This window comes from Parus major, chromosome Z (assembly GCF_001522545.3).
Source record: "Parus major isolate Abel chromosome Z, Parus_major1.1, whole genome shotgun sequence".
Taxonomy (NCBI): domain Eukaryota; kingdom Metazoa; phylum Chordata; class Aves; order Passeriformes; family Paridae; genus Parus; species Parus major.
Genome location: NC_031799.1, coordinates 50,491,411 through 50,517,996, shown reverse-complemented (window position 1 = coordinate 50,517,996; position 26,586 = coordinate 50,491,411). Strand labels below are relative to the sequence as shown.

Genomic DNA, 26,586 nt, shown 5'->3' with positions numbered 1-26,586 from the left:
ACCTTTGGCAGTCTGTTCTCCTGTTCTAAATTTAACCTCTGCTAAGAAAAGCATAGCACCTAAAAGCACCCAAGAATAGTGCTTGGACTGTGCTAGCACCACATCCCTGGTCACTTGGCTTAAAGATTGACATATAAATAGCCTCTGAAACCACAAAAAAGCACACTATTATGCTATTTTGAAGGTTACTCAATCTGCATATTTCTGAGGATGTGACTCCTTTGACCTCTGGCAGACAGTTTGCTCTAGTGTCCCTATAAAAGACTGTAGGTTTTGGCTATATATAACAAGGGACAACAATGATGAAGTTAAAAAAAAAAAAAGGGTGCTAAGTCTCTTAACTTTCAGTTCCCTTGCTCCCACCCTCCCATGAAAGAACAACTGAACAGCAGCAGAAATCTGGAATAACTGTCTGTGACAAAACTGGGCTGACTCCCAACCACATTCATCTCTTTCAGGGGTGTTCATGAGAAGTGCCAGACAAAGGTCATTTAGATCCAGCCCCTATCTACAATGCAAGGAAAGCAGAGGTGTTAACATTGGTGCTTTCTGGGTAGCCTGCCTTACCTGCTGCTTGGCTTTGTCCTGGGTTTTCTGCTGCTGGGCAGGAGCATGAGCTCCAGCTGAACTCTTGGCCTCTCTAGTGAGACTGTCACAGGCAACAGCAATCATTCTCTTTGGTCACCTGTCTTCAGCCTAAGGGCAATGCCAACTTGTTTCTCACAGTGACACAGAGGCGAGAAGCTGCTGCCAGGGCAGAGCTCATGGCTGTGCTCACACAGGGGCCCCCCATGGACCTGACATGAATGTGCTGCTTCTGCAGGGCAACTTGAAAACTCTTCCCTTTCAGCCTTCTCTGCTTGCCATGGACTTCAGTCCGCAAGCGATAAGGGATTTATATGCTATCCAATGTAAAATCTTTGCCAGTGGAAAATTAAACAATCTAGAATTTTTCAAAACAGAAAAGACATTTTAAGCAATTCTTTAAGATGCAGACCAAGGTGAACTGGTAAAAATGCACATCACCATTATGTACAGCAGGGTAGAACTCTACTTTAAAAGGTAAGTCCTAATAACAGTGTCATCACATGTGGCAGATAACAACATACAATACAGATCACACCAATGGCTGCCAGAGACAGAAAATACTTGTGAAAGCATTTGCTTCACACGTGGAATGCCTGAGACTTCATGCAGACAATGATGAAGCATCCAGAAAGCAAGCCTAATTTGTTCTTGTCTCATCTGATGGCCCTTATAGCTGTCTAATCCCCTCTGACTGGTCCTGTGCCATCACCAGGCGTATCTGTGGAGCGCCCTGCCCAGACCCCTCCGTGCGAACAGGCTCTAGGTGCAGGGCTGGGAGGTCTGCTCCAAGGGAGGGGACAGCATGCAAGCAGGGAGCCAGCCATCAAAGAAACTGTACTCCACTAACTCCCACAAGCAATTGCAAAAACAAACAGTTGCAGTTCGCTACAGCTGCATTGAAAGCTAGCCTCTGAAAGGAAAACAAAAGAGTCCTCCACACTCTGCAGAAACCCACAAGTTTTGGCAAAGTTATCAGTCCTCAGAAGAAGGTCATATTATACCTAGGCCATATATTGTATTGTGTCCTTCTGCTTTAAACAATGCAGAGGATGCAGGATTGTGAAATAGAAAACTGAACTAATGCAACATCAGCTGATCTTGCATCTTGCCTGATGCAAGAGTAAGCAAAGTACCAATACTGCTACCAAACCACAAAGACAATTTCCACTTGTATGACATGCAGCAGCTGCACATGTCTGCAGCTCACCTATGGGGCTGAGGAGCCACTAAATTGACAGTCTGGCAGAAGGGGTGAAACAGGGCTGAGAGGATCAAAAAAAGACACCTCCTCAAATCCATGCTCCCAGCTTTTGTATTGCTCCATGTTAAAAAAAATGTACCACACCAAGCAGAAAGGCTGTGCCCATCAGCACTGCTCAATATTACCAGCACATGCACTGGAGGCAGAGCCTGGGGATGCAGGAAATTTGTTTTATTGCAATATTAACTAATCAAAACACTTCCACTGAGCACTCCTTCTCCAGTACAGGCCGCCCCCCAAAGAAAAGAAACCACCATAGTACCTGTGGGATCATCCTGATGTTTTAGTTCATCATTGCTCACAGTAGTTCAAGTCAGATTATTTTGGGACAGACATACTGGTATATGAATCTGAAAAACTTCTCCAGAATTGTGTTTTTTGGTTTGGTTTTTGTTTGGTTTTTTGTTTTTTTTTGTTTTTTTTTTAGCAGATACTTGTAGTCTTGTGCCTAAAGCAAACAGGAAACTACATGAGATAAAATGAGACCTTCCAGGCAAAAAGGCCCACCACTGAGGAATTTTTGGGTTTAAAAAAAGAAGATAAATAAGCAATTAGTACATTGTAAGAAAATCGCTTGCAAAATCCTTCTACTCAGCAAATTAATTGCTTCTAAGAAGTACCTCTGCTTTAAATTAGATACAAAGCTTCTTCCCTTTTTCAGAAAACATTAAAACTCTCCTAGCTACTCAGCAAGACACTGAAGGATACAACTCAGAGATGACTTTATTTTATTTTAAAAATGATTTAACAATGGAATATTCAAGCAACACTGAAGTAAACTCCAACACAGCAGCAGTGTGTAGGGAAGATGCATAAAGAAAAAGCCCTGAGGCAAACGCGGATCAGCTTTTGCTGGACTTCATTTGAAGTTCCTGGTGATACTTGCTGGCTTCTCCTCATTTTTCTACAGAACTCAGAGCAGCAGCCATACCAAAGTCAGGCTAGCTAAATGAAGGACAAATGCAAGGCTGAGGGGCCATTTCAGTGCTGTGAGAAAAGCTCATGCTTCCAGCTCCTTCTCTTAAACTTTATAGCCTGGAGATTGATCACAGCTGTGCCTTAAAAAATGATCTAAACCAACTACTACTGCAAGTTTTCTATCTGCTAGGTTCTAACAGTTTGAAGACCATGAGGGGAGAAAAAGAGCAGAGATTTCTCTGTCCCTGGTTTGTTCTAGGAGACGCAAGCAACAAGGGATGGGCCCACTTATTTGCCACTCAAAATAATGCACATTCAGTTTCCTTGGGCATCCAGTGACACCACAAGAATTTTACTGGCTCTGGTTTTCTTGCTGTTGTACTGCCATCCAAACCCTGACATTGTAATTGTGCTCATTAATTATATATAAGCATGAGAATACATAGCTATGAATAGACTGACCAACCGCAAATTTGTTGATTTCACAGTATTTCCAGCACATATTTTCTATTGTCTGTCCTCTTTTCTTTAATTGCATTTATTAGAGAAGGCTCATTCAAGTTTCACCAGCTTGAATCCCTTTAAGAATGCAGCATCAGTGACTAAGCTACAGGTGTGGGACAAGTAATGTGGCCTGTGCAGGACAGTTTTCACACCCTGCTACTTTAATCCATGTTTTGTGGAACTCATGTGTGAAGCTGGCTGAGTGAGCATTTTGTGAAGCCTGCAGTGTTGGGATGCCATATGAGTCTCTTGGATTGGTGAGTTCCCTGCTCCACTGCCCGAGATATAATCCTGGTTACAATCCAGCCACCTTTCCCCCTCATTGACACAGCTTTCATGTGAACTTTGCTCTCCTCCCACCTGACCCATGGCTGGGGAAGCTTGCATCACTACCTGAGCCATGGGGTTTTGTAAAACTCAAGCTGTGTGTGCCCGGGGAAGGGAATGAATGAATGAGAATGGGGAGAAGCAGTATTGCTGGACCCCTCTTACCCTCCCCAAACAGTAAAATTTTTGATCTAGTAAGTTATAAACGGTGCTACTCTCTGAGATGGTGCTGGATCTCATGTGTTCTCTGTCAGCCAGGGGAGCTCTCTTGAGATTGAAACTGCAGCTGTTGAAATCCACCTTTTTGATGTTCAGTGGCTTTGATGTGTTCTATGTTTGTGCAATTATGGCAGCTTGTTACTGCAGCTATGGCTGTATGTTTCATTCATAAAAGGAACAAACGAAAAACCAACAAAAAAGACACTTGTAACTGATGCACATCCTGGATGCTCTTAATCTCTTCCTTCTTATTCTGCATGACAGACAAATTCCCTTTTTCATAAAGGTTACTTTGTGCAGGAGTTCAGGGTTGATGGGAGAGGGCTGAATGCAGAGATCTCCCAAGGCTCAGTTGTGACTGTAAAAAACTGCTGCTAGTCGTGAAGTCTGAGCTGAAATGTTGCTGCAATGCACACTTATTGAGTGGAAAGCTCAGATCTTCACAGTAGATGGTGCAGTGCACAGGCAAGAGCAAACTTACCAGTAAATAAGGAAATGAGCTGGTTTGCTAATTGCAGCAGACATTATCAGGAGGCTTTGAGAAAAGCAGTGATATGACCATATACAGGGTCACATGAGTGCTGCCCATGAGCACAGGGAAAGGGAGAGGCAGAGGTAGCAATGCCTGCAAAAACACTGCAACAGACACATGTAAAAGTTTATAGCTACAACTTAAAACTCAGAGAAATGTTGCATTGAGATGCGTCAGCCAGGTGGAAAGGGACAACTCCAAGAGCTGTTTCATGGCAGAAAGCCATATGCAACTTGCCACCTCACTATCTTTATTCCTAGCTGTCCTTTCTCAATGTACCCAGGGATGGTCAATGGCTGTATACATCTCCTCACCCACAGGAACATCTGTTGGGTCAAACTCAGCTGTACTAAGTGTTATACTAAGGGAAATTCAGAAATCTAGCTTATGGCGTCATCACACTTTGAGTGTATATTGCATCTTGCAAGTTAATGCATTTTTGTCATCTGCATTCGTCATCTTTTGTATTTTAAATATTCACAGATGCTTTCACAGAGAGCATATTAATCATAAGCAATCCAAGAAGAACTCACATCTCTGTTGCTCATGAAATGACACTATTTTGTACCAGGCTGTGAGAGCTACTGAAAGCCATCAAACCTTTTCATTCTGTCTGTAAGGGTTCACTGGGCACAACTTGGCTTACAGTGTATTGTATTGTTCTACCTGTGCACCTGTAATCTGAGTAGTTCTTATTGAACATGTCTGGATTTAAGAGTGCCTCATTGCCTCTGAATTTCTGCGACTTAGTGTGGAATTGTCTATGACCCAGAATCTAAGCCCAGTGGCCACCAGCCCCTTTGATATCTGAGGGCCAGCTGGAACACAAGGGCGTTTATTTTCCTGTTGAATTTCCTTACTCTTCCTGTGTCAGGAAGGTCTGCCTTACTCTTAATGTGAGAGCATCACCGAGGTGTCTTTATCAGCTCTTGAGTGCTCTGAACTCTTAAGCAAGTCCTGGAGCCAGGAGACACTGCCACAAAGAGGCAGCTGTGGTCACAGCAACAAGGGGTCCCCTGGAAAACCCTCACACCAAGGGCACAAACTGCAATATGCATACACACCCTTTAATCAAAAAGGGTGAAAATATTCCAACACAAGTTCTCCATCTAAATTAAAGAACAATTCATACATGAACTGAGCTACTAGAATCATTAAATGCTTCCAGATATTTCTCTTACTGATACCTCTCATGTTGCTTCACTCTGTTTCCAAATCTATCCTAGCCTAACAACCCTTTTCACAGGTCTTTAAAAAGCTGGCAACGTGCCTGTGCCTGGTGTTTCCAAGAACTTGGTGTTTTATTTTTCTGAGGTGTGAGAAAAAGAGATGTTTAAACAACAAAACAGTACACTACCCATCTTCCAAATACGTGGACTTTTCTCATTTTTTTGAAAGCAGTCAGTTAGTGTCACAGAAGTGGAAGCCATGGTTTCAAGATGTGGTAACAAACATCTCTTACTATCACAGATTTCAGCAGACACAGAAGTCCACTATAATATACTGCTGCAAAATGTTGCCTTCAAAATTGCATATATGCAGATACTTAAGCAATTCTGTCAGGGTACTAGAGCCTGTGCACTGTACTAATACTACTTTCTATTAAAAAAATCCAACTTAACTCTTTACAATAGTATCAGAATCTTTCTGCTTGGGCTGGCATTTTTATTTGTTGTGCTTTCTGCTTTCTTACATACATCTGAGGAGATGCTCAGTGAAAATGCTGCATCTGTTAGACATTTATCTCTTCTGTTTCAAAGCAACTGCAGCAAAAAGAGGCAATGAACTTAAATTTCAAATGAAAAGGATGTCAAGGCTCTCTAATAAAGCCTCTGGCAATTAGAATATTTTCCTTGTTATTTTGGGGGAAATCTGCACTCAACAGTGCAATATGCCATGGAGACATCCCATAAGAGACACTTTGCAAGATTCCCTGCACTGTAGGAGTCAAGGGTAGTTCTTCAAAGCCTGTGGATGCAGAAGACTGCTCTGCAAACTCTGGGAAGAAAGGTGAGTTGTTTTTAAGTGAAGTACACAAACTACAAAGCTTATGAATACTTTGTGGCCAAGGCCAAGTTTGAAATCTGGTTCATGTCTCTGCTAAGATTTCAGCAATAACTGTGGGGAATTCCTTGTGTTTATACAGACAAATGCAGAACTTTTGCTAAGGCCAGTTCTCTCAACTCATTTGAAATGCAGGATATTTTGGAATTTGAAGCACTGTATCCTAGAAAATTGGTACATCTGTGGCTGTACATCCCTCCCTATAGTAAATACTGAAACAGGTGCAATTTCCTTATGGGTCAAACTTAAACTGGTCATTATTTCTGTGCAATCTACTTTTTCAATTACTGATGATCAATGGAGTCTTGAACTTAGGAACTGGAAGTACAAGACAACAACAAAAATAAAATAAAATACCAAAATAAAATAAAATATAAAATATTTTTAATGTTGAGTTTCCCAGAGCATGGAGGAGAGGTTATAGCCTTGGAAAGTCATCTATCTCCTGCACCTTTAACCAGAGGATGTGTCTCAGCCCTGGTTGGTTTCTGTGAGCTCTCGTGGATGCAGAGGGAGCTACCCAAGGAAAGAAACCCAGCCCCTAGACCCCCAAAATCTCAGCAGCAATAGTAAAATGACCTGTGCCTGGCTAATGGCCAAAGACAGCAGGCTCTTTTGCATTCTGGTGCCCCCTTTTCTTGGATCAGCATAGTCAGGGAAGCTGGGAAGCAAATGGCTGCCTACCCAGCAGGCAAAGTATTCAACACTCCTCCCGCTGAGGTACTTCTCTCCTTCAATCAGAGAGATAAATCAATCAGAGGCCTAAACCGTGATCTGGCAGGGTAAAAATGGAACAGATGGGGCTGTCAGTTCACAACCTGGTTCCAATAATTCAGGAAAAAAGAATTTGTTCTTCTTTCTTACTTTATAGAGTAAATCTCTATATACTGGATATTTATGCCTATGACAGCGGTTTGTGGGAAGGTGACCACACTTTGTTTTCTGGAAATAGGCCTGGAACTGCTTTTCTATGCCATGCCACAAGCAGGACAGTCTGGCAGCCCAATCCAGCTCAGAGGCATGTGAGCTGGGGCCACCGGTGCTCCAGGACATGGTGGTCTCTACTGTGAAGGCCCCAGAACATCTTTTGACAGCTCAGGCTCCCAGGAATTATCCTGGCAGCTGGGCTGTCAGAGGTGCTGCTCCTCCCTGCAGCCCAACAGGGACAAGGGCATGCAGAGAAAGTTATAAATAGAGTGAAGAGATAGGAATAGAGGGAAAGGAGAGGCAGGAAGGTGAAGAATCAAAAAACAAAAATTTAAATAAAAGGAAAATCTCATGGAAAACAGCATCAATCAGTACTGTGATCTCTGGAATGCACTTAAAAGCTTGTATTTCTGGAGTGCATGCATATGGCTTTATCCACACCTCCCACCCTACTTGCTGTGGCAAGGCCAGTGTACCTGAAAACCTTCTGCTTTATAAAACACACATGGTGAGTGCAGCACTCAGGTATTTGATGGGTGAATTGGCTGAAAGTTCATCTAAAGAATGCTATATTACTTATTTCAAGCCAAGTACTTCCCTTTGTTTCTCTACTTAAATTGTTCCCTCGTCCCCACAGAGTGAGCCAAGCCAAGCTTTTCTGATGGAAAGACAGAAACCCACACAACTCATTTGGTGCAGAACTCTGGCTAAATAAGCAAGGATCAGGTGCAGATCATCTTCAATGAAGAACTATTTTCAGTCCCCATTGCCTATAGGACCATTAAAGTATATTAACCAATATGCATTCACTTTACCTTCTCTTTTTGTGTGTGTGTGTGTGTGACAACAGGAAAAAATTCAAGCTACAACGTACTTTGATATTACTCTCTCCTTGCTGAAGGAGGGTAAATACAAAATGCAAATGGTAGGCCAAGTCTGTTCACGAGGCTGAGCACTGGGCAACAAGCAGGCCACAAGTGATGATCCCTGGGCTCCCAGCACCCTTAGAGCTGTGTCCCACAACATGACATCTATCCAGTTTCCAATTTTAGTCTGCTCAAACAAAAGTTGCAACCTTTCTACAATAACATAATATTTTTTTTACTCTCTATATACCGAGTTTTTGCTTAGAAAATTAATCTCTAAATTACTCTTTGTACTCCTTTAGAAAAGTAAAAATTAAGCACCTTAAAGCAACATAAAACAAGGGAAAATGAGAATTATCAATGCCATATGTCAGAACAAGTTCTTTCTGAGGTTATATCAATACCAGAAGATGCGAAACAGCTCCCTCAAAACTCCTTTAAGAAGAACAAGAAAGGTACTGAATCCAGGGGAGCTTGGCAGCCTTTCCTCCTTTTAACAGCTAAATCCCCTCCCTTTTCTTCGGAAGATGACTTCTTTCATGAAGGAAGATATTTCAAAAATCCTAACTGTTCTCGCATATCTATGGCTATATTAACAATCTTGTAATCAGATACCAAGTACTTTATTAAAACAGAAAGACCCACGTGGATAGCTCTTACTCAAACACAAAAAAATGCAACAGAATTACTCTCTTACTCCTTTCAAGCATGTCTCAATCTTTTTTCTTTACAGTAATCTCACAGGCTTTTAATGCCAGCATCAAGGAATTAATTACTTCAACCTCTGCACCACACAAGAGGCTACTCTCCTAGCAGCAGCAGATGGCCACCCCCATGGCAGGTATGTCTGGGGCAAGTTTTACAGACCAAGTTCTCACTCTCCCAGTTGCAAAACTTGAGATCACCCTATCCACAAACTTCAAAGCAATCATCCCTGTTTGCTGGTGGGTTTGGAAATTAAGGATTTCCACTTAGAGCAATTCTCTTTGCTCCTTTAGTATGTCACTAAATAGCGCAGACTGACGGACAACACCAGGGCATGGAAATTAAATACCTTAGATTTACAAACAATGTCATAGCTTCCAAAGTCTCATGGCCTTTCATATAAGCTCTGAGCCCTTGCTGCTCTCTAGGCATTGATGGGGAAGGATATGTGTCCAGCAGTGGACCTGTCATGTTACACAAGCAGCACACTTGGGCATACTATCAGCATTTCTCCATATGGATACAGGAAAATGGACTTCAGAGACATTTTCTTATTCTGAAGAAAGTATGACACAGTTTTCCCAAACGAGAACTACAGAGGGGATGGAGATCTTCTGCTGCTTCCAGCTTTGAAAAAGTGTATCAAATGTGTGAGAAAAACTTATGCTGGACTGTCTGGGGGTGGGGGGAGGGAAGGCGGAAGAAAAAAGATCTGTGAAAGAAAAAAAAGAAAAAAAAAGTAGTCCATAATTGAGCTCAGCGACAGCATCCCCATGAGTATGAAATGCAGGAATGGGAAGCTGTTCTGCTGCCACAAGAAGAAATTAAAATCGTATTTTCCTTTCACATTCAGGTTCTGAATATATTCATTAAAAAATGCAGAAACTAAGACTTTTTGGGGAACATTCTGTTTATGCTGAGGCTAGAAGGATGGGAGCATGGCTGCTGTCTGGAAGCTATCAATCACTGCTGACCATTTCCCGCTGCACTGACTGGTTTCTGTACCTCAGATGTCTCAGCAAGCTTTGCTGACAGGAGTAACCCTCTGATTTGATGTTAAGAGCCATAGTTTCATTGACACTATAAAGACAAAAAATAATCTGATATTGACAATTGTTATTCTTCTGTTTCTATGGATTATCCCAGAAAAAAACAAACCCAGAATACTTAATCACACTGCTCATGTGCAATGAAGCAATGCAGAAGAAGCACCACTGCTTTTCTTGCACAAAACAGTCTGTTGTTGTTAGTGCTTTCCACTGGTGGAAACAAACAATAGTTCAGTGCCTCATTGAATGCAGTTTTACAACGAGACAAGCTGGCATTTTAACAACTGGCATTTTTGTTCACGTAATTTCTGAAGCTGAGGTCTGGCTGTAAATTTGACTTAGCACTTGAGAGGTGCTTGCTGAAACACAGGAAATACAAATGGTATCACAAAGGAGAAAACAGAAGCCAGTGGCTGGACACAGACCTTACCCCGTACCTTCAGACTGCAAATTTAAAGAATTGCCAAGGATGTATCAGTTCAACTGAGGGGGCAAAAAATATAATCAGGAAAGTCAGTGAACAAAATAAGCAAAACATTTAGAAGCAAATTCAAAAATTCATGCAACTATGTGCTTTCTAGAGGACAAAAATATTATTTTTGTGGGCAGCCATTTTGTAAGAGCACTATTGTTGCCTCTTCTAAAGAAACGATGGGTTCCCGTCTTCTCTTCCAAAATATTCAAAATTATCAAATTCTGAGAGATCAGTAGGACTTGGTCATGTGCTGGCATTTTACAGTAAGCCTTCTGTACATGCTAATTTTTAAAATTTCTTCTTGGTAAAGATTTCTGCCCTGGGTATTCAGCAAAGTTTACCAAGGCCTCTGTTTTGGAGCAAATGTCCCACAAAACATGCCCATCTGTATTGTTTAAGAGAAGCCCAGGTTGATGAATACTCACTCATGGATGTTGCACTGTTCAGTGGAGTCTGATATCAGAGCAAGATAGGTTGCCAATTAATTTTGATTTGATGTGGATTTTCAGTAAGTGACTATCACTCCTTAGTCAACATTTTATCTGGATTTACCTGGATCCAAGTGAAAATCTTGGATTCAATTTTTCAAGGTCAAGGTGTGCTTTCTAAATCCTAATACTAAATTAAAGGAAAATAAAAATCAATTCTCTGGGCCTGTTGAGAAATATATCTACTTTTGCCATTGCAATTAATTTTTAGAAGTGCCTTGGAGAAAGGATGAAACCTATGCAAGCAACAAGAATTATTTTTTGTTTATTAATTTTTTTTAATCAAAAGGTGAAGTGCAAGAACTACTTAAGGTTTACCCCTTTCTGGTCATTCCTGGAAAAATGAAGAGAGCTTTCATCTGCCCTTTAAATTTATTGTTTCCCTGAAAAGGTAATAAATTATACTGAAGTCAGGCGAAAGACTTTTATTAAACAAGGCCTCATTTTCATCATACTTAAAGGAATGTATTTACTAGAGACATTTTTCCCTCTCAAGAATAAAATAAAATAAAACCACATTCCTGTCTTGGGAAATGACGGGAAGGTCCTCAAAGTGCATTTTCAAAGGATCCTGAATGAAAATAAATAATTCTTACTCTTAAATGAAGGGGTTTGAAAGAAGGAGAAAACTTCTAAATGGATTCCCCAGGGTGAAGCATGGAATGCCATAGGGATACCTGGAATACTTTAGAGAAAAGACATTTACCAGGGGTTTATCAGCTTTAACTGTGGATGCAACAAAATTAACTGGGACAGTCAGTGAAGAAATTAAGCAAAACATTTAGAATGAGACTTTCTACACATCCAGCCACACTCAGGGTTCAGAGAGAGTTGCCTGGAAAGAAGGCACAGGTAATTTCTGCTGCATCAAGCAGAGCTTGCATGGGCTTGTTTTGGAAAAGAAAGCTACTTATGAAGTTTATCGCACAAACAAACTGTCCACACTGTAATTTCCAGATGCTATGCTTCCTTATTATTTTTGCTTTCAGCATCCTCACCAGCCAACCAGTAACAGGAAGCGGTTTAGTTTGGGACTACTAGAAAAAATTCAAGATCCATCAGAATTTATTTGCAGGACTATAAATGATGATAAAAATGATCAGTGGCTGAGATTTTGAGATTTTGAGATTTTGAGAGCAAACACAACACTGCTTTTACTGGCAGCATAAAGTATAACAAGCAATCAAGAAACATCCTACAAAGGGTGTTAAAATTTAAAACACATTACAATCACTGCATAATTACATACATATTGTGTGTAGATCCTTGTCAAGTTTTTGTGCCTCCATTATTTTAACTAGAAAAAGAAAACCTAACTGATTTTTAATAATGCTCTGTGAAAATTTGTCTTCCTGTTAGAAAATAGACCTGTCTAATATAGTGATCAAGCTGTATTTATCAAGAAAATAGAGAATACAGACATTTACACTGACAAACATAAAAAAATTATTATACTTGTTATGAATCACTGACTGAAAGTTAAAGTTCTTGTTATTAAATCTGAATGATTTTGCAATTAAACCTTCTGACAAATATATGCAATAATATGAAGACTTTCATTGCCCTTCATCTACTGGCAAGCTAAAAGTACACTGTTACTTAAGTCCATCTAAAATGTCATTAAGATGCACAAGGAAAAACAAAAAACAATGAAACCAAAAAGATAATTCATAATACAAAATAAGTGGAAATGGCAAGGCCTGGAAACCACTGACTCCCTAAACTGCATCTTTTTTCCTGCAAGGAAACTTTTGAGGAGAAATCAGAACTAGTCCTGAGGAAGGAGAGGCAGGAAAGACCCAAATCTAAGGAGAGGAGAGGCAGGAATCGAAGTCATCCAAAATCCAGTGGGATAGATAAGGTGTTCTATAAATAATAATTTTTATCAAAATTTCACTTTTTCATGCAAATATTTGATGATAGAGCTTGAAAGTACTGATGTCACACTGCATCTCTGAAAGCATATATTACAAACCTTCGCTCTCCATACAACGTGATAAGATTTTATCCCTTAAACTCTATGAGCTCTCCATTTAGACGAAGTCATCAGCAACAATTTCCCAGTTTACCTGACTGTAGGGTTAAATTTACAGTTTATGCCACTGAGACCGAACATAACTGCAACCTGTTTGCTAAAAGAGAAAGTCATTGAAGCTCAGACTTGTAGTGCCCACACAATTACAGAATTTATTGCCCTGTTTTTCTGTTAGGATTAAATCAATACAAAAACAACATTTCTGTGACGTGGGGTCCAGCAGGGTTGGTGACTCTGAACTGGCTCCCTGTGCAGAGCACAGGCTAACACAGTATTTATGGCTTCACACTGCACCACTTCCAGAGAAGCAGCTGTGAAAAATGCTGCTCTCATCTGAACTCCAGGCTGATGTTACTGCCCAGTCCAACTCTCTATGGAAAATGTAATAATTGCAAGGAAAATCCACCTTGGGTTAGATGCTGCTCCTCTCCCCATGAGGCCACTGCTACCTAGTGGAAGGACATCCCCAAGCTAAGACAACATCTTCAATTTCAGTCATCTCAGGAAAAGTGCTGCTGCAAAGCTCATCACTCTCGACAGCAGCAGGACTCCTCAAGTAAAAGGTAAATAGGTGAAGCTGTCCTCCTACAGTCACTGGGCTCAGAGTTAAACCCTGGTTTCTCCAGAAGATCATCTTATAAGTTGCATTGTGCTAAGAGGGCTGATGCTTCCTTTGGCCTGCAGGAATAACGTTGCATGAGCAGGAAAGGTCTGTCAAAATTTGAGCGATGCCATAACCAAGCTCTGTCTAGACATGACCATCTTCATCTCAGTCCAGGACCACAGCATGGGTAACTGATGAAATATATTTCATATTATTTAAGCCTTAAGGCCAACAAAGATAAGCCATTCCAGTTAATTACCTGATGCTGCATGAGGGATATGGAAATAAATGACATGCCTCTGTCAAGACACGTGTCAGTCAGGTTGTAGCATTATTTCACAGTCTTTTTATATTGTACTGGTAATCAAATGCTTTTACTGTATGAGAAGCAAAAGATGCAGACTGCATGTCAAAACAACCACTCAGAAAGGTTAAAGTTATCAATAATGCACTTTATTTGCTTTGCGGTGGAGCTACAGTATATGTGAACACTCATGGGCATTAACAGTTTTTTGCTGTTTTCCAACCCTATATGGTACCTTGATGTGAAAGATAAGCTACAAAAGTACAAAAATAAGTCTTATGCAATTCACAACTGCAGCAGAGAGGGCAGGAAAAAAGCTGTTGCTGAGCAGTTTTACCCTTCCAGATGTTTATACTGAACTTCTAGATGTTTTTCTTACATTTATTTCTTCATTATAGTAAGTAAAGGACTGTCTTCAAACACAGTGAGACTCCTTTAAAAAAAAATTTATACAAACTCAAAGTTTATACAAAAAGAACCTTCACCTTTTTTATCTGTGCCCACATTAATTTCCCAGTCTTACAGAGTAAACCACATTCCTGCAAACAAAGTGGATGATTCTACAGGCAGGAAAGTCCTAAACATCCTTTTACTTCCCAGGAACATAAAGGGTAAACAATTACGAATTCATTGTTTGGTCTGCCTAGATCCTGGGGGCTAGCTGTGGTTTTTGGCTCAAAAGGCATGCCTAGTTTTGGCCAAACAACATTGAGAACCCACCCAGCATAGAAGACTAATCAGGATTAGTAAAATACAAATAAGAAGTGTTGTTGGTATTGTGCTTATTTGAAATTCAGTTATAAACCCTCAGTATCACAATCTCAGTCTAAATTCTAAACAGAGAGGAATGCCCAAAGATGCATATAGAGGTATATGGCAGAGTTATCCACACTGTAAAAATATAAAGTGACAAATCAGAATGGCTATTTAATGGGCTTTTAGGCAGGAGAAATCCAGGCTAACTTTCCAACAGTAACATTCTAAGACAGTACTTATCTACAAATGCAGGGATGTACCTGAAAATACTTGAAAGACCCTAGCCTTTCATGACTGATTGATTCCAGGCCAAGGAAATCCAGACCAGAGCTAGTTTATCCAGGCCTGAGCTCTGAAATCATTAATTTGGTGCTTTCAATATTTCTTAAAACAATAGCTAGATATTGTCATCCATTTTTGGGCCAAACCTACAACTGGCCTGGACAAATGGTTTCAGAGTCTAACTATGATTCCCAGCAGAAAAACAGTTTAGTTTTGTCTTTAAATGTAACATGAGAAAACGTGGAGAACAGAAGAGAGGAAGCCAAGTTTCAGCTGATGTATCTGCTCAGTTTCTGCCTGTTCCCTGATTGCTCATTTAAAGGGAACACATGGTGGTGGTGAAAGGCAAAGTGTAACTGAGCTGCAAGCCAAGTGAGACATGATTTTATGGCTATGTGCAGTACACAGATCAGTCCTTCCTTAGTTCCAGTGCAAAGGAAAGGCGTGGTTTAGAGAAAGAGCTTTATGTTCCTTGTTACTTTTGAAAGATTTCAAAAGCAGCCTTGTTAAAAGAAAAAAAGGGCTCAGCTATGAAATCACTTCCTTCTGTTTAAACTATTTTACTCAAGGAAAAAAACAAGAGGGCAAAAAAAAAAAATTAAAAAAAAAAATCTGTTCTCTGCTTTTGACTTGTTCCTAGGATCCAGCATCCCACCCGCTCTGTGGGATGACGCAGTGTGCCAGATCCCGACCGCTCCAGTCAGTGCGTCAAGCGGCCATAGCCCTCCCCACACAATCACCCTCTTGTCAGAGGCAGCTGGCACCCTCCCCGCACATGCTGACAGCATCACTGCCTGGAGGACTGCACCCCTTTGGGCCAGCTCTTCTCCTCTAGGAGCAAGGCAGCAAGGCACGAGGAGGGCAGGCAGTGTTAGGCAGCTACCAAACAAGAAGCTCTTGTGTTACTCCCTCCCCCTCCTGCCCACCAAACACAGTGAGAATGCAGACAGGGGGAAAGATGCTCTTCTGCTTGCAGCAGCAGCAGCATGGCTCTGCCTGGGAGTACAGCCAGCAGGACAACTCCAGGACACCCGTTTATGGAAGTTTAAAAGTCAAATAACAGTTCACTGCTGCCCAATTCACAATGGGGTTACTTACGGCTGAGCAGAATTTTAACAAAGATTCTAAGATGAGGAATGGTTTGCCTCTCTCTGCCAATGCTCACAGGTTTACCCAGAGCCCCAGTTCTGTTTTCCTTTCAATCCCAGGGCACCCTCCCTCTCCTCCAAAATGAATTATCTTCTCTTGTGTAAAGTAAGCTGACTCAACCAGCTCCCTTCCCCACTCAGCTGTGGGGTAGGAGAGGAGGGAGAGGGATCTTCAGAATAAACTGCTTTCTTTCCCATCTTCACTTCCTGAAAAAAGTTGGTTTCTGCCTGAAACCAGAGCATTGAGTAATGTATTATTACCCTGATTTGCACCATTAAGAAAGACAGGGGTTATTTTCCTCCATGCTTTTGAGGTTTACTGATGTAGAAAAAGCCAGATAACATGAGATAAAAGTTCAGCAAATTGCTCCATACAGCCTAAGACACTCATCTTTTCTGCCCTTCCCAGTAGATAAAAAGCTCCAGTAGATAAACTTGCAGCACCACCTTTTCAAGAAGGCACTCGGGAAGAAAGAGCCTTGAAATTAAATCTTCTGCTTAAGAAAACTTTAAGCCAGACTTACAAGTAGACTGTAAACAGTGATAGAGCACCAGCACACCTGCTTGATCAATATGCTGACCACACTGTTTGCTTGAGAGATGTCTGCTGATATCTGAGATACCTGCTGCCCAGAAGTGCTTTAAAGTGACACTTAGCTTTTCTTCTTTAGAACCACAAAACAACCTTCCCCTGAAGTGCAAATTCAGCAACATGGGATGGTACTCCCCAACTGACGGCAACTAATGAACATTTCTCATGGTGCACCTAGCAGTCTACTAACACATATTTACAAATATTTAACTCCCCAAAAGTCTCTGTGGTTATCCCAAAGCCTAATTCTTGACTTCAGTCTATTCTTTCTTTTTTTATTTCTTAAATAAAAAGAATTTACACAACAAACCAAACCCATCTTTATGCCTCCCAACCATCTTTATCTTCCAATTGTGCCTCACAGGTGGTAAGGAAGTGAAAGCATTGCTGCTTGTTTGCACTACAGGCCTATGACTGGTCTCTAGCTTTCCTTAAAGAGGACTGCAAAACCCAAATTTTCTTAGGATGCTTAACCTCATCTTGCCTTCTGCCATGAAAATCATGGAGATGGGGAGGGACAGATTTTTGAACCACCAGGAAGTCAGGAGAAGTTTTAACAACTGCTACAGTCTCTCTTGCAAAACTATGGAAGTTCTTTCTTTCCCTGAAGAGAAGAGCAGGACATGGAGGAATACATCTTATCAAAGGCTTAACAGGTTAGTTAACTTCACAATTCACATTCTGGTTAAAAAGCAAATCACTAGGTCAGAGTACAACATGTAAATTCTTAAATAACAAGTGAGTTGACACATTGACTCACACCGAATCTGTGCAACCATTCTGCCACTTCTGTGATAGAAAGTGCAAGCTGCAGCATAAACCTATGAGAACCATAATGTCAAGGAGAGAAATGGGGCTAAGTTTTGGGCTTCCTTGACTGCATAACAATTGCATTTATGGACTACTAGAACAACCATCTGATGCAACAGGGTACTAGAACACCTGGAGACCCATGTACTGTACTAGTGGAACACCTAACAGGTGAGAACACATACTTGGACAGGGAGAAAACCTGCACCATCCTTGCTGCCTTCAGCTCACCATCATCTGCACCAACAAAAAACAGAACAAACAGCAAAGAACATCACCAGAGAACTACTCAGCATTTAGGCTGTACTTCTGCATAAGGAAACTGGGAACCCCAGACAACAGCCAAGTAAAATCACAATCTGTCACAAAATGACAAGAACGCCCTGAATCCAAAGTGTGTTATGATATTTTCTTATGCCAAGCTCTGAAGCTTAGGCACCTTCTGAGCAGTGTGCTGCAGCACACCAGTATCTCACAAGCTACTTTCCTGTATTAGCAAGTGGTCAGATACTGATAGGCACCAAACACTATAGGACTGAAGACATGCAGTCCTGCTTAACACACAGTCTTTTTGTGAATAACCTGTAGCCCCTCACTGTTCTCCATATACTGGAATTTCTCATGAATACACACAACACCTTTGGCTGGCAAAAAGGATACAACAGGTACTTCAGTGGAATACCGAGCCTTGCCTGTACTATTTTGAGTTTGAAGCCATTTGGCATATTCAAAGGCAAAAGGACAAACACTGGATATAATAGGTTGCTATAAAAAGTTTTAAACATTCATTGCTGCAAAAAACCCACCACATTACATCTGGATTTTCACCAGTTTCATGTTACAGGGCTGAATGACATGTTACATCAACTTCTATAAATAAACTTGATAGCCTCAGTAGTGAACTCAGGGTGTTCTTACTGTCTGCACCTCTTCTAGTGTCTTCCAAATTCTGCTGACCATGCATTACTGATATCACCTGATAAGAAACAGAGCAGGGAGAAGAGGGTGGGGCAAAGTAAGCACTTACCAAGCACAATGACCACAGTCTTCAGGAGGCTCATCATGGTGTCCCGATTCCTGCGGGGTCCAGAACTGTGTCTGGACATTCTCATAGTCCTTTGGCGAACGTACCCAAAGATGTGAGCATATAGGACCACCATGACCACAAAAGTGACCAGGTTGAAAATAGCCCAGAAGACCAGGTAGGAGTCACTATAGAGCGGTGCCATGTTGGAGCAGTGAGTGATATCACAAATACAGTTCCATCCGACACTTGGTATGGCACCCATGACGATGGCCATAGTCCAGATAACAACAATCACAACGACCACTCGGCGGTTGCTCATCCGAGTGTGTAGCTGCATTCGGAAAACTGTAATGTGCCGCTCAATAGCAATGGCCAACAAATTGGCTACAGAGGCTGTCAGACTCGTGTCAATGAGACCCTGACGGAGAAGCCAGGTGCTTACAGTCAGTCTTCTAGTGTTGGGTCCTGTGTTGAACATTAAGTAAAAGTAGGCCAGCCCTGCAAAAAAGTCCGCAGCCGCTAAGTTGGCCATTAAGTAATAAATAGGAAAGTGGAATCGGCGATTGACATAAATAGCCACCATAACCAAGAGGTTGGCCAGCATTATGAAGATGCAGACGGTAATCCCCAGTCCCATTACAAGCTTGCTGACAGTGTTCCATTCAGTGGCTAGATATTTTCCACTTCGGTTATAAAAGAAGGCAATGGTTTCATTGTAGTAGCACTGTGGTTCACTCATGGCTGTGGACTGAAAGAAGGGGGGGGGAAAAAAAAGAGAAAAAAGAAACAAAACAGAATGACATCAGAACTGAAAACATATGATTGTCTTCATGGATGAGACATACACAGAGAGCGGGGAGGGGCACAGGAAAGGAACACACTTCAGAACAAATTTATTTTTTCAGACCGAATGGCATTCCACAACTCACAAGCAATTGCTCTGAGGAATCTAGTAATGGCAACCAGATTAGCAACAACCAGAAATGGTTCCATCTGATCTGGGAGCCAGCATGATTTCTGATGTAGTTGTAAATTGCATAGAAAATGAGCTTCTGGCCAAGCAGACCTGCTGAGAGATTCAGTTAAAGGGAAAGACTGCAATTCATAATTAAGAAAAATTAACTCAGCTAGACACCTTATTTATGTTATCAATGCACAAAACTGTTGTTTGACTGTAGTGGAAGAATAGCTCTTCAAAGAGGAAGAAATGTACATTACATTTCTCATTCCATTTTCCATCACAGGTATTCCTTCTTGTCTAGTCTTAACACATGGGAAGAACACCCTAAATAAAGGTTGTCAGTATGCTCTGAGACCATGAATTACCAAGGATGACACATGTCCATAAAAAGTGCTTTTATGAACAATAAAGTAAGCATGACATAGCATTTCTATGAGCGCCAGCCACGTTTCTAGAAATGGTTTGAAATACAGAGTGTGCTTTTAAATATAACTCCCAGTACTGTCTTATTCCAATTTGAAATAAGAGTGAGCCAAGAATAGTAGTATTTGGCTTAACTAGAGTTAAAAGCATCCAACCTTATTTCCTGCGTTAAATATTGTCATGGTTATGTCAGAGAACACGACTAATTTTCTTTGTACTCTGCTGAGGACAGCCAGGGGGGCAACAAACAAGCCCATATTCCACCAGAATGTAGAAGTTTTGGATAAAATTGTTGGCTTATAAGAAAATGCCTAATGAGTCTTCTTTCTCAGTTCCATTCAATTACTCAAGGTGCAATTCCCAAAAGGCAAACATTAGCAAAAGAAACCATCTGAATAACATCCTGGTTCCTCGTTTAGCATGGGTATGCAACAAAGATGTAATATAATAATTAAAAAAAAATAAATAAAAAAATCAAATCAAGAAACACATGTCAAAAAAGCCTCTTTCTATAAGACCTGCCTTTGCCTCTCTGCTTTTATCGCTCTGGAACTCTATCAACTAAACTTGAATTTTTACAAAAACAAGAGCATAGTTTTAGCAATGCAGGTAAGAAGCCAAATCAAGGAACATACCAACAACACTAAAAGATGGTAATTTCTTCCTATTAAAAGTAAACCATATGTTTTGGACAGCTCCAGTTGCTACACTGCAGGAAGTGCTACAGCTAACCTAACCTTCTTGTTGAAAACAAAAATGTACAGAATTGGGAAACAGAATTCATAACTTGACTCAAGTGAACATAGTATGTAATAAAGATCTCCTTAGAGTTACCCAAAGTTGTTTCTGTTTCTTTTAATTTCTACGTTTGTCAATGCAATTAAGCCAATTCCAATAAAGCAATATACAAAACCTTCCACCTATATCCCAAATGGACTACATGACATTTAAATTTATGTTAAAGAAAAAGGTCTTTCTAGAAAGATTTTACCTCCAGCCTAAACGTTGACCAGAAACATTTACAGGCCTAGGATAATAAAAAGTTAGAGTAAATAGCATTTCTCAGCACAGAGAGTATAATACTTTTATTATTCCTCTAGGATACATCAACTTTTGGGTTTAAAGCCTTTTAGCCATAATTATTTAAGAAATTTTAAAAATTCTCATATTGGATCTGTTGCATATAAAGAAAAAAAATATTTATAAGGGACATTTAATAAAAGGAGACCTAGCTACAAGACATCTGGTTTTAATTCTTTGGTTAAAGACCTTGTAGTAATAACAGGTCAAATATAAGAACCCTTGAGGGAAAAAGGAAGTCATACGAATGAATTAGTGGCCCTTATAAAAGCTTGCCAACATCTGCATTAATTATGTAATGAACAGGACTTTTAGTGTCTGTAGGAATGTTTGGATGCAGGATCTAGTGGATATTTGTGATCTTGAATAAATTCTCTTTGCCTGTGTATTTGTCACTCTGTTTTTTCTTTCAGATGTCTGCTACCCACATGTAATGATTCCTGCTCCACTGTTGCTCCTGTGGAAAGAGGCCTGCTACACCTGGAAAGCCATGCATTTTTTAATTCAGAAATTTAAAATGTGGTACGTATTATGCTTTTACTTTCTTTTTCCTTCTTTTTTTCTTTGTATTTTGGTTTTGTACATGGGCTTAAAATGTGAATTATTCCCTGATTGTGCAATATTCTTCCCTGGCTTTTCATTTGAAATCTGAAAAAAAAAATGACAAAAAATATGACTTAGTCACAAAATTCCAAGCTAAGGTGGAATGTACATACACACACAAGAATATGTGAAATACTGCAGAACCAGGCTTGTTCAGCTTAAAACCATGACAGCACTTGAGCAACCTCAGAAAAGTTCGTACGAGGCTCACTTCGAAGACAGAAAAACAAAATGCTGTGTTCATGTAAGGGATTTTGGATAAGTTTTTGAAAAGATTTTGTTTTTAAGGCATTCTAATCTAAAACCTGGGATCTCCTGTAAAAGCAATCTTTTCACTCTCCACCCCCTCACCCCTCCAAAGGGAAAGAAGAGAAGAAGCTGAGATAGTTTGCTGGCGAAAGTTCAAACAGGGGACTTCCAGATTATCAGCTTTCTTGGATGCCAATGTATATCTTAAAGGAAGGTTTTGACCTCCCAGGTCACAAACATAAAAATCCCAAGGCATCACATTTAGCTCTGATGCTGACTGGAAAGTCTCAAGCAGGAGAGAAATGTACTTTTCCGCTCAGTACTCAAAGTGTTAACATACCACAAAGGCACATGCAAGCAGGCAGACCCCATCCCCGCTCCTGCCCCTGCAGGAAAGGGGCAGGGAAGTTTATATTTTAATTTCCTGCAGTTTCACTCTGTGTTTCACTGCCTGTGTAAGCCAGATGTGTGGTGCCCAGAGATTTACCTCATCTGTTCAGTATATCTCAGCAGAAGTTTAAAACAAGCCAAGCTGCAAATTGCCCATGTTAACTAAACCTCTAGGATGTGTCTGTGTGGAAGAAGTAAACATTGAGTTGTAAGTCAGCAAGACAGATAAGGAAAAATAGAGAAAAAGCAGGCTAAAAGCAAAGTCTCCTCTCACCAGATGAAGATGACCCAAGACACAGTTGTCCCAAATCAAAGAAGAAAATTGCAAGTACATGGAATTAAATCTCTTAATATTATGAGACATAGTTATAACCACAGCACAGTGCACACAGACCAGGAAATTTGCCACCAGGACTTAATAAACAAAACTCACTCTTCTTCAGCAATTAGTGATTCAATTCATCTTGGCACTGGCCCTTTCAGGCACTATCTGCCTGGTTGTCTCCCTTCCTCTGGTTGTATGGGATCACACCACAGGGGTGCCAGGGGGAACACTGGGAAGAAAAGCCCATCTAAGATTTCCTATATTTTGTGCCTGATTTATCTTGCTTCTGTCCCACCTCTGCATCACACCCTAAAGAACAGGATAGGATTTGGATCCATAGCAGCTTGACCATTGTGTGTCCTTGGGAGAGCAGCCCACTACTACCTGTCCCTCCTAGGGCAGAGACAGGAGTGGAGAACACACTGTCTGCCTGGAGCAGAAGGTGAGAGGGGATCTCTGGATCCTGCCAGCTCCATATTCAGTGACAGCTCACTTGGTGAGGGCTGTGTATGGAGAGATGCTTAGGGTAGAAAACAAACATCAAAAGTTTTAAAATACCATTGATTGATTCTGCCTAAACAAAGCATTAATTAGCACAAGGTGCCTGAGGGGAAGATTGGTCAGTTTACAAACCCCTCTGCAATCTCAGAGTTTGTAGAGTTCCTTGATACACAAAACAAAAGAAGGCAGACCACTGTCTCCCATGGGTACATCTATTTCTTGTCAAGAGAAACAGAGCAGAACATTCTCTGAACACTAAGGTCTGACTTTTACAGCACTTTTCAAACTTGTAAGCCACAAAAAAGTCCATATCCAGTAAATCTCTTAAAAATATCTTAACCCTAAACTCTCCAAACACTGCTCCTCTCTTTTTTGTCTTTTGCTGAATTAACCTCCACATCCTGCTGTTCTTTAACTCAGAACACAGAAGAGACAAAAAGCAATGAATTTTTCCAATACTGGTGTGGTAAACTAAGACTACAAAACCATGATAACTGTATTATATCTTTACATTTAGTGCAGCAGTGAATGGAAATCAATACCATTGCTTTCAGCTTAGGTAAATATCTTAAGTTTACCAACATACCAGAAAGGGGTCAAGCTGAAAAACCTCAGGGAACTATCAACTTCAAAATCCCCAAAGAAGAGTATAAAGTAAGATTATCTTTAAAATAAGGATAAACAAGTAAGTATAGGCATAATTAAATCAATATGTAAATACTTCGTCAACCCACAACTGCTAAACATGGGATTTACGAAAGTAAAGTTGTAACAGATGAGGAAAAAAAAAATCCAATTTGCAAAAACAGTTGTCCATTACCTAATGCAAAACATAGACTACTTTTCAAACTGTAGAACATAAAAGAAAAGCTTTAAAATAAAGTGGAAAAGATGTGTTTCCTTTAAAGATAAAAGTAGAAGTAAAAAAAATTAAAAATCATGAAGTCACAAGACAAGGGTCCTGATTCATTATAGCCTTATGCACAGACATATTTTTTGTCTGAACAATGAAAGTAAGAAACTCTATCACCAACATAGAATGGCACCTCCTCTTCAGAATTTCATCTCCCAAAGTAACCATTCAATGAACTTAAAGATAAACCAATATAATAAGATAGGGTGGGGCTCTGTCACAGCAGGTTACTTCATTTCACTATATCATTTTGCCCTTCATAAAGCTGGCAAGACAGGAGGAAATTAATCTCACTGCAAGGGGATCCCTTTAATGCTATTAAAACATCCTAAAGCATAAAGTTACTTAAAGATCATGTGGCAACAGCTAGAGCATCCAATAATTTTTAGGATGCTTTTGTAGCAGACTGAACTGCTACAGAGTCTCAGAGCTGACAAACGTCCCAGCTACCAGAAACTGAACTGAGAATTTCTCTGTATCCTACAGTTTATACCTGGAAATGCAGCTCAACATACCTAGGCACTCAATGTATTAAAGAAACCAGTTAACAGCAACAGCATGAAAAAGTGTTTTACTCTTGGAAGGTATAATACACAAGTAATACAGATCCCATTGGTTAATAATGATTATAACCTCCACAGATTGGCTACAAAACCAGGGAGGTTGTCGACCTTCCAAAATTCTGCAAGAAAAACGGGATTTAAGAAATTAAAAGCTAGAAGAATTGGAAAAAAAAAAAAAAAAAAGACAGAGTGACCTCATCCATCCGCAACTTAGCCATCAATTCATAGATTGTTGTATTGTTGCTCCTTTTCCACAGATCCAGCATTTTCAGATGAGCTGTGTTCCTCACAAGGACTACATAAATGTTCATAGAAAGTTTTCCAGTAGAGGAGGAAATGAAGACTGTTTGAATCAGGGCATAGTTCTACATCATCACATCCTCACATTCCTAGAATGGCTTACATATGTCGATTAGTAAGGATTTTTTTTTTTCTCTGCCTTCCCAGCTCCTCTCAAAGGGACATCTGTGGAATTATTGTAGAAATTAAGTAATTGGCTGTGGTTCAGGTAGAGCATATTGAGCCCAAATTGGGTACTTAAGCCCAATAGTGGTGTTACATACGAAGTACAGAAAGGGCTTCTGCAAAACTCTTAAAACTTATTTTCCTTTGGGGTAGCTTTCATGACAAGCTCAGTTTCACAAGCACTAGCCAAACATGGGTACAGGCTCAACACTTTGTGGCATTGTAGGAGACACAGGAATATTCCGTCATCTCATTTAGTAACTAAAATATTCCACCTCTTATGCCTTCAGAAAATGTCTCTGCCATGATTCTGTGTTTGGGCTGCTCCATTGTCTTGCTCAGTTCACCCCCAGCTGCCCACCTTCCTTACCCTCAGCCTGAGCATCACAGACACCCAAACTGCTGTGAGTCCCTGAATGCTGCTGTGAGGATGAGTGCATGCAGGACAGACTCATATCAAAGTCACCCCCACCTTAGGAGGAGCTCTCTGGAGAGAGGTGCAGCACACAGAGTCCTATCTGTGCATTTCAAAAGCCAGAGTGGAAGCAGTTGGAGGGGAAAATAAATCTGCACCTATAACATCCCAAATGAGTTTTCATGCATAATGATTTACAATGTCTATCCTTTAGACCCAGTTAGTAAACCAAGCTGGGAGTTAATTATTGTCTACAGCAGCTCAAAGATAGCAATTTTATGCTGAAAAAATGCTGTGGGCTACACTAGTGCTGCTTCCACCTCCAGGGCACACCTCCCATTGCTCCTCACCAAGCAAACCAGCAAAGCAAACACCTGGGAGAGTTTAGCCCACAAGCAAAAGGCTTATGTCAACGAGCATAGCAAATTTCATTTTGTGACTGGAAACAGATTTACAGATGGAACTAAGAAGACTATTCTGTGTTTACAATAGCAGATACTTTTTTTTTTCATTAAATATATGTTAGACAATTTGGGTTTCTTTTGCTTTAATATATTGAAATATTTGTGAAATATATAAACAGAATGTAGAAAAAAATCTTTATCTCAGAGCTTTAGAAACAATGGGGTTTCTATAATTAACTTGCTCACATTACTGAGCAGTTGCCTTTAAGGCACTGTTGGTCTACTTTAAACAAAATGGAGATGCATTTTGATCCTTCAGTAATCTCATCTAGTAAAATAATTTTTTAAAAAAGTGTACTGGTATTTTAAGTTTCCCCTATGATGTCTGCAACTGGGTGGATATACTTCTAATCACAAATTGTTTTTTCCAGACTCACCATTTCCTTTTGTTCTCTTGTTTACTGTTTTTACCATGACCAGAGGCCTGTTTTGGTAACAAGGCTAATTTGTTTATTTAGCTCAAGGTGGGACAAAAAAATCCAGACACTTGTTGACTGCAGAAACTTGGGCACCAAATCCAAAATGCAAATTGTGTTGTGTTTAGCTGGGGGAAGAGATGACAACAGCTGTGCCAGCCCACAGCAGCCTGTCCTCAAGCATATTATGAAAAGGATAACCATCCTGTGGCCATGATAGCTTAAATCCCTTCCACTCCAATTCAAACAAAATGAGGAGAAAATAGAGTCGTATTCAATGGCACAGAGTGGGAGAAGTGGTTTTTGGCTCTGGCTGTGAAAGGGCACTCTAATGGAA

At 40.4% G+C, this 26,586-nt stretch overlaps 1 protein-coding gene across 1 annotated transcript in view; it reads right to left on the bottom strand.

The window, feature by feature from the left end:
* Window positions 1–26,586, bottom strand: part of LPAR1 (lysophosphatidic acid receptor 1) — a 72,414-nt gene that overhangs the window by 16,489 nt on the left and 29,339 nt on the right. Inside the window, exon 3 of the mRNA XM_015615276.2 lies at window positions 18,482–19,229. Coding sequence (XP_015470762.1) covers window positions 18,482–19,229 — 748 coding nt within the window. The remainder of the gene's footprint in view (window positions 1–18,481; window positions 19,230–26,586) is intronic.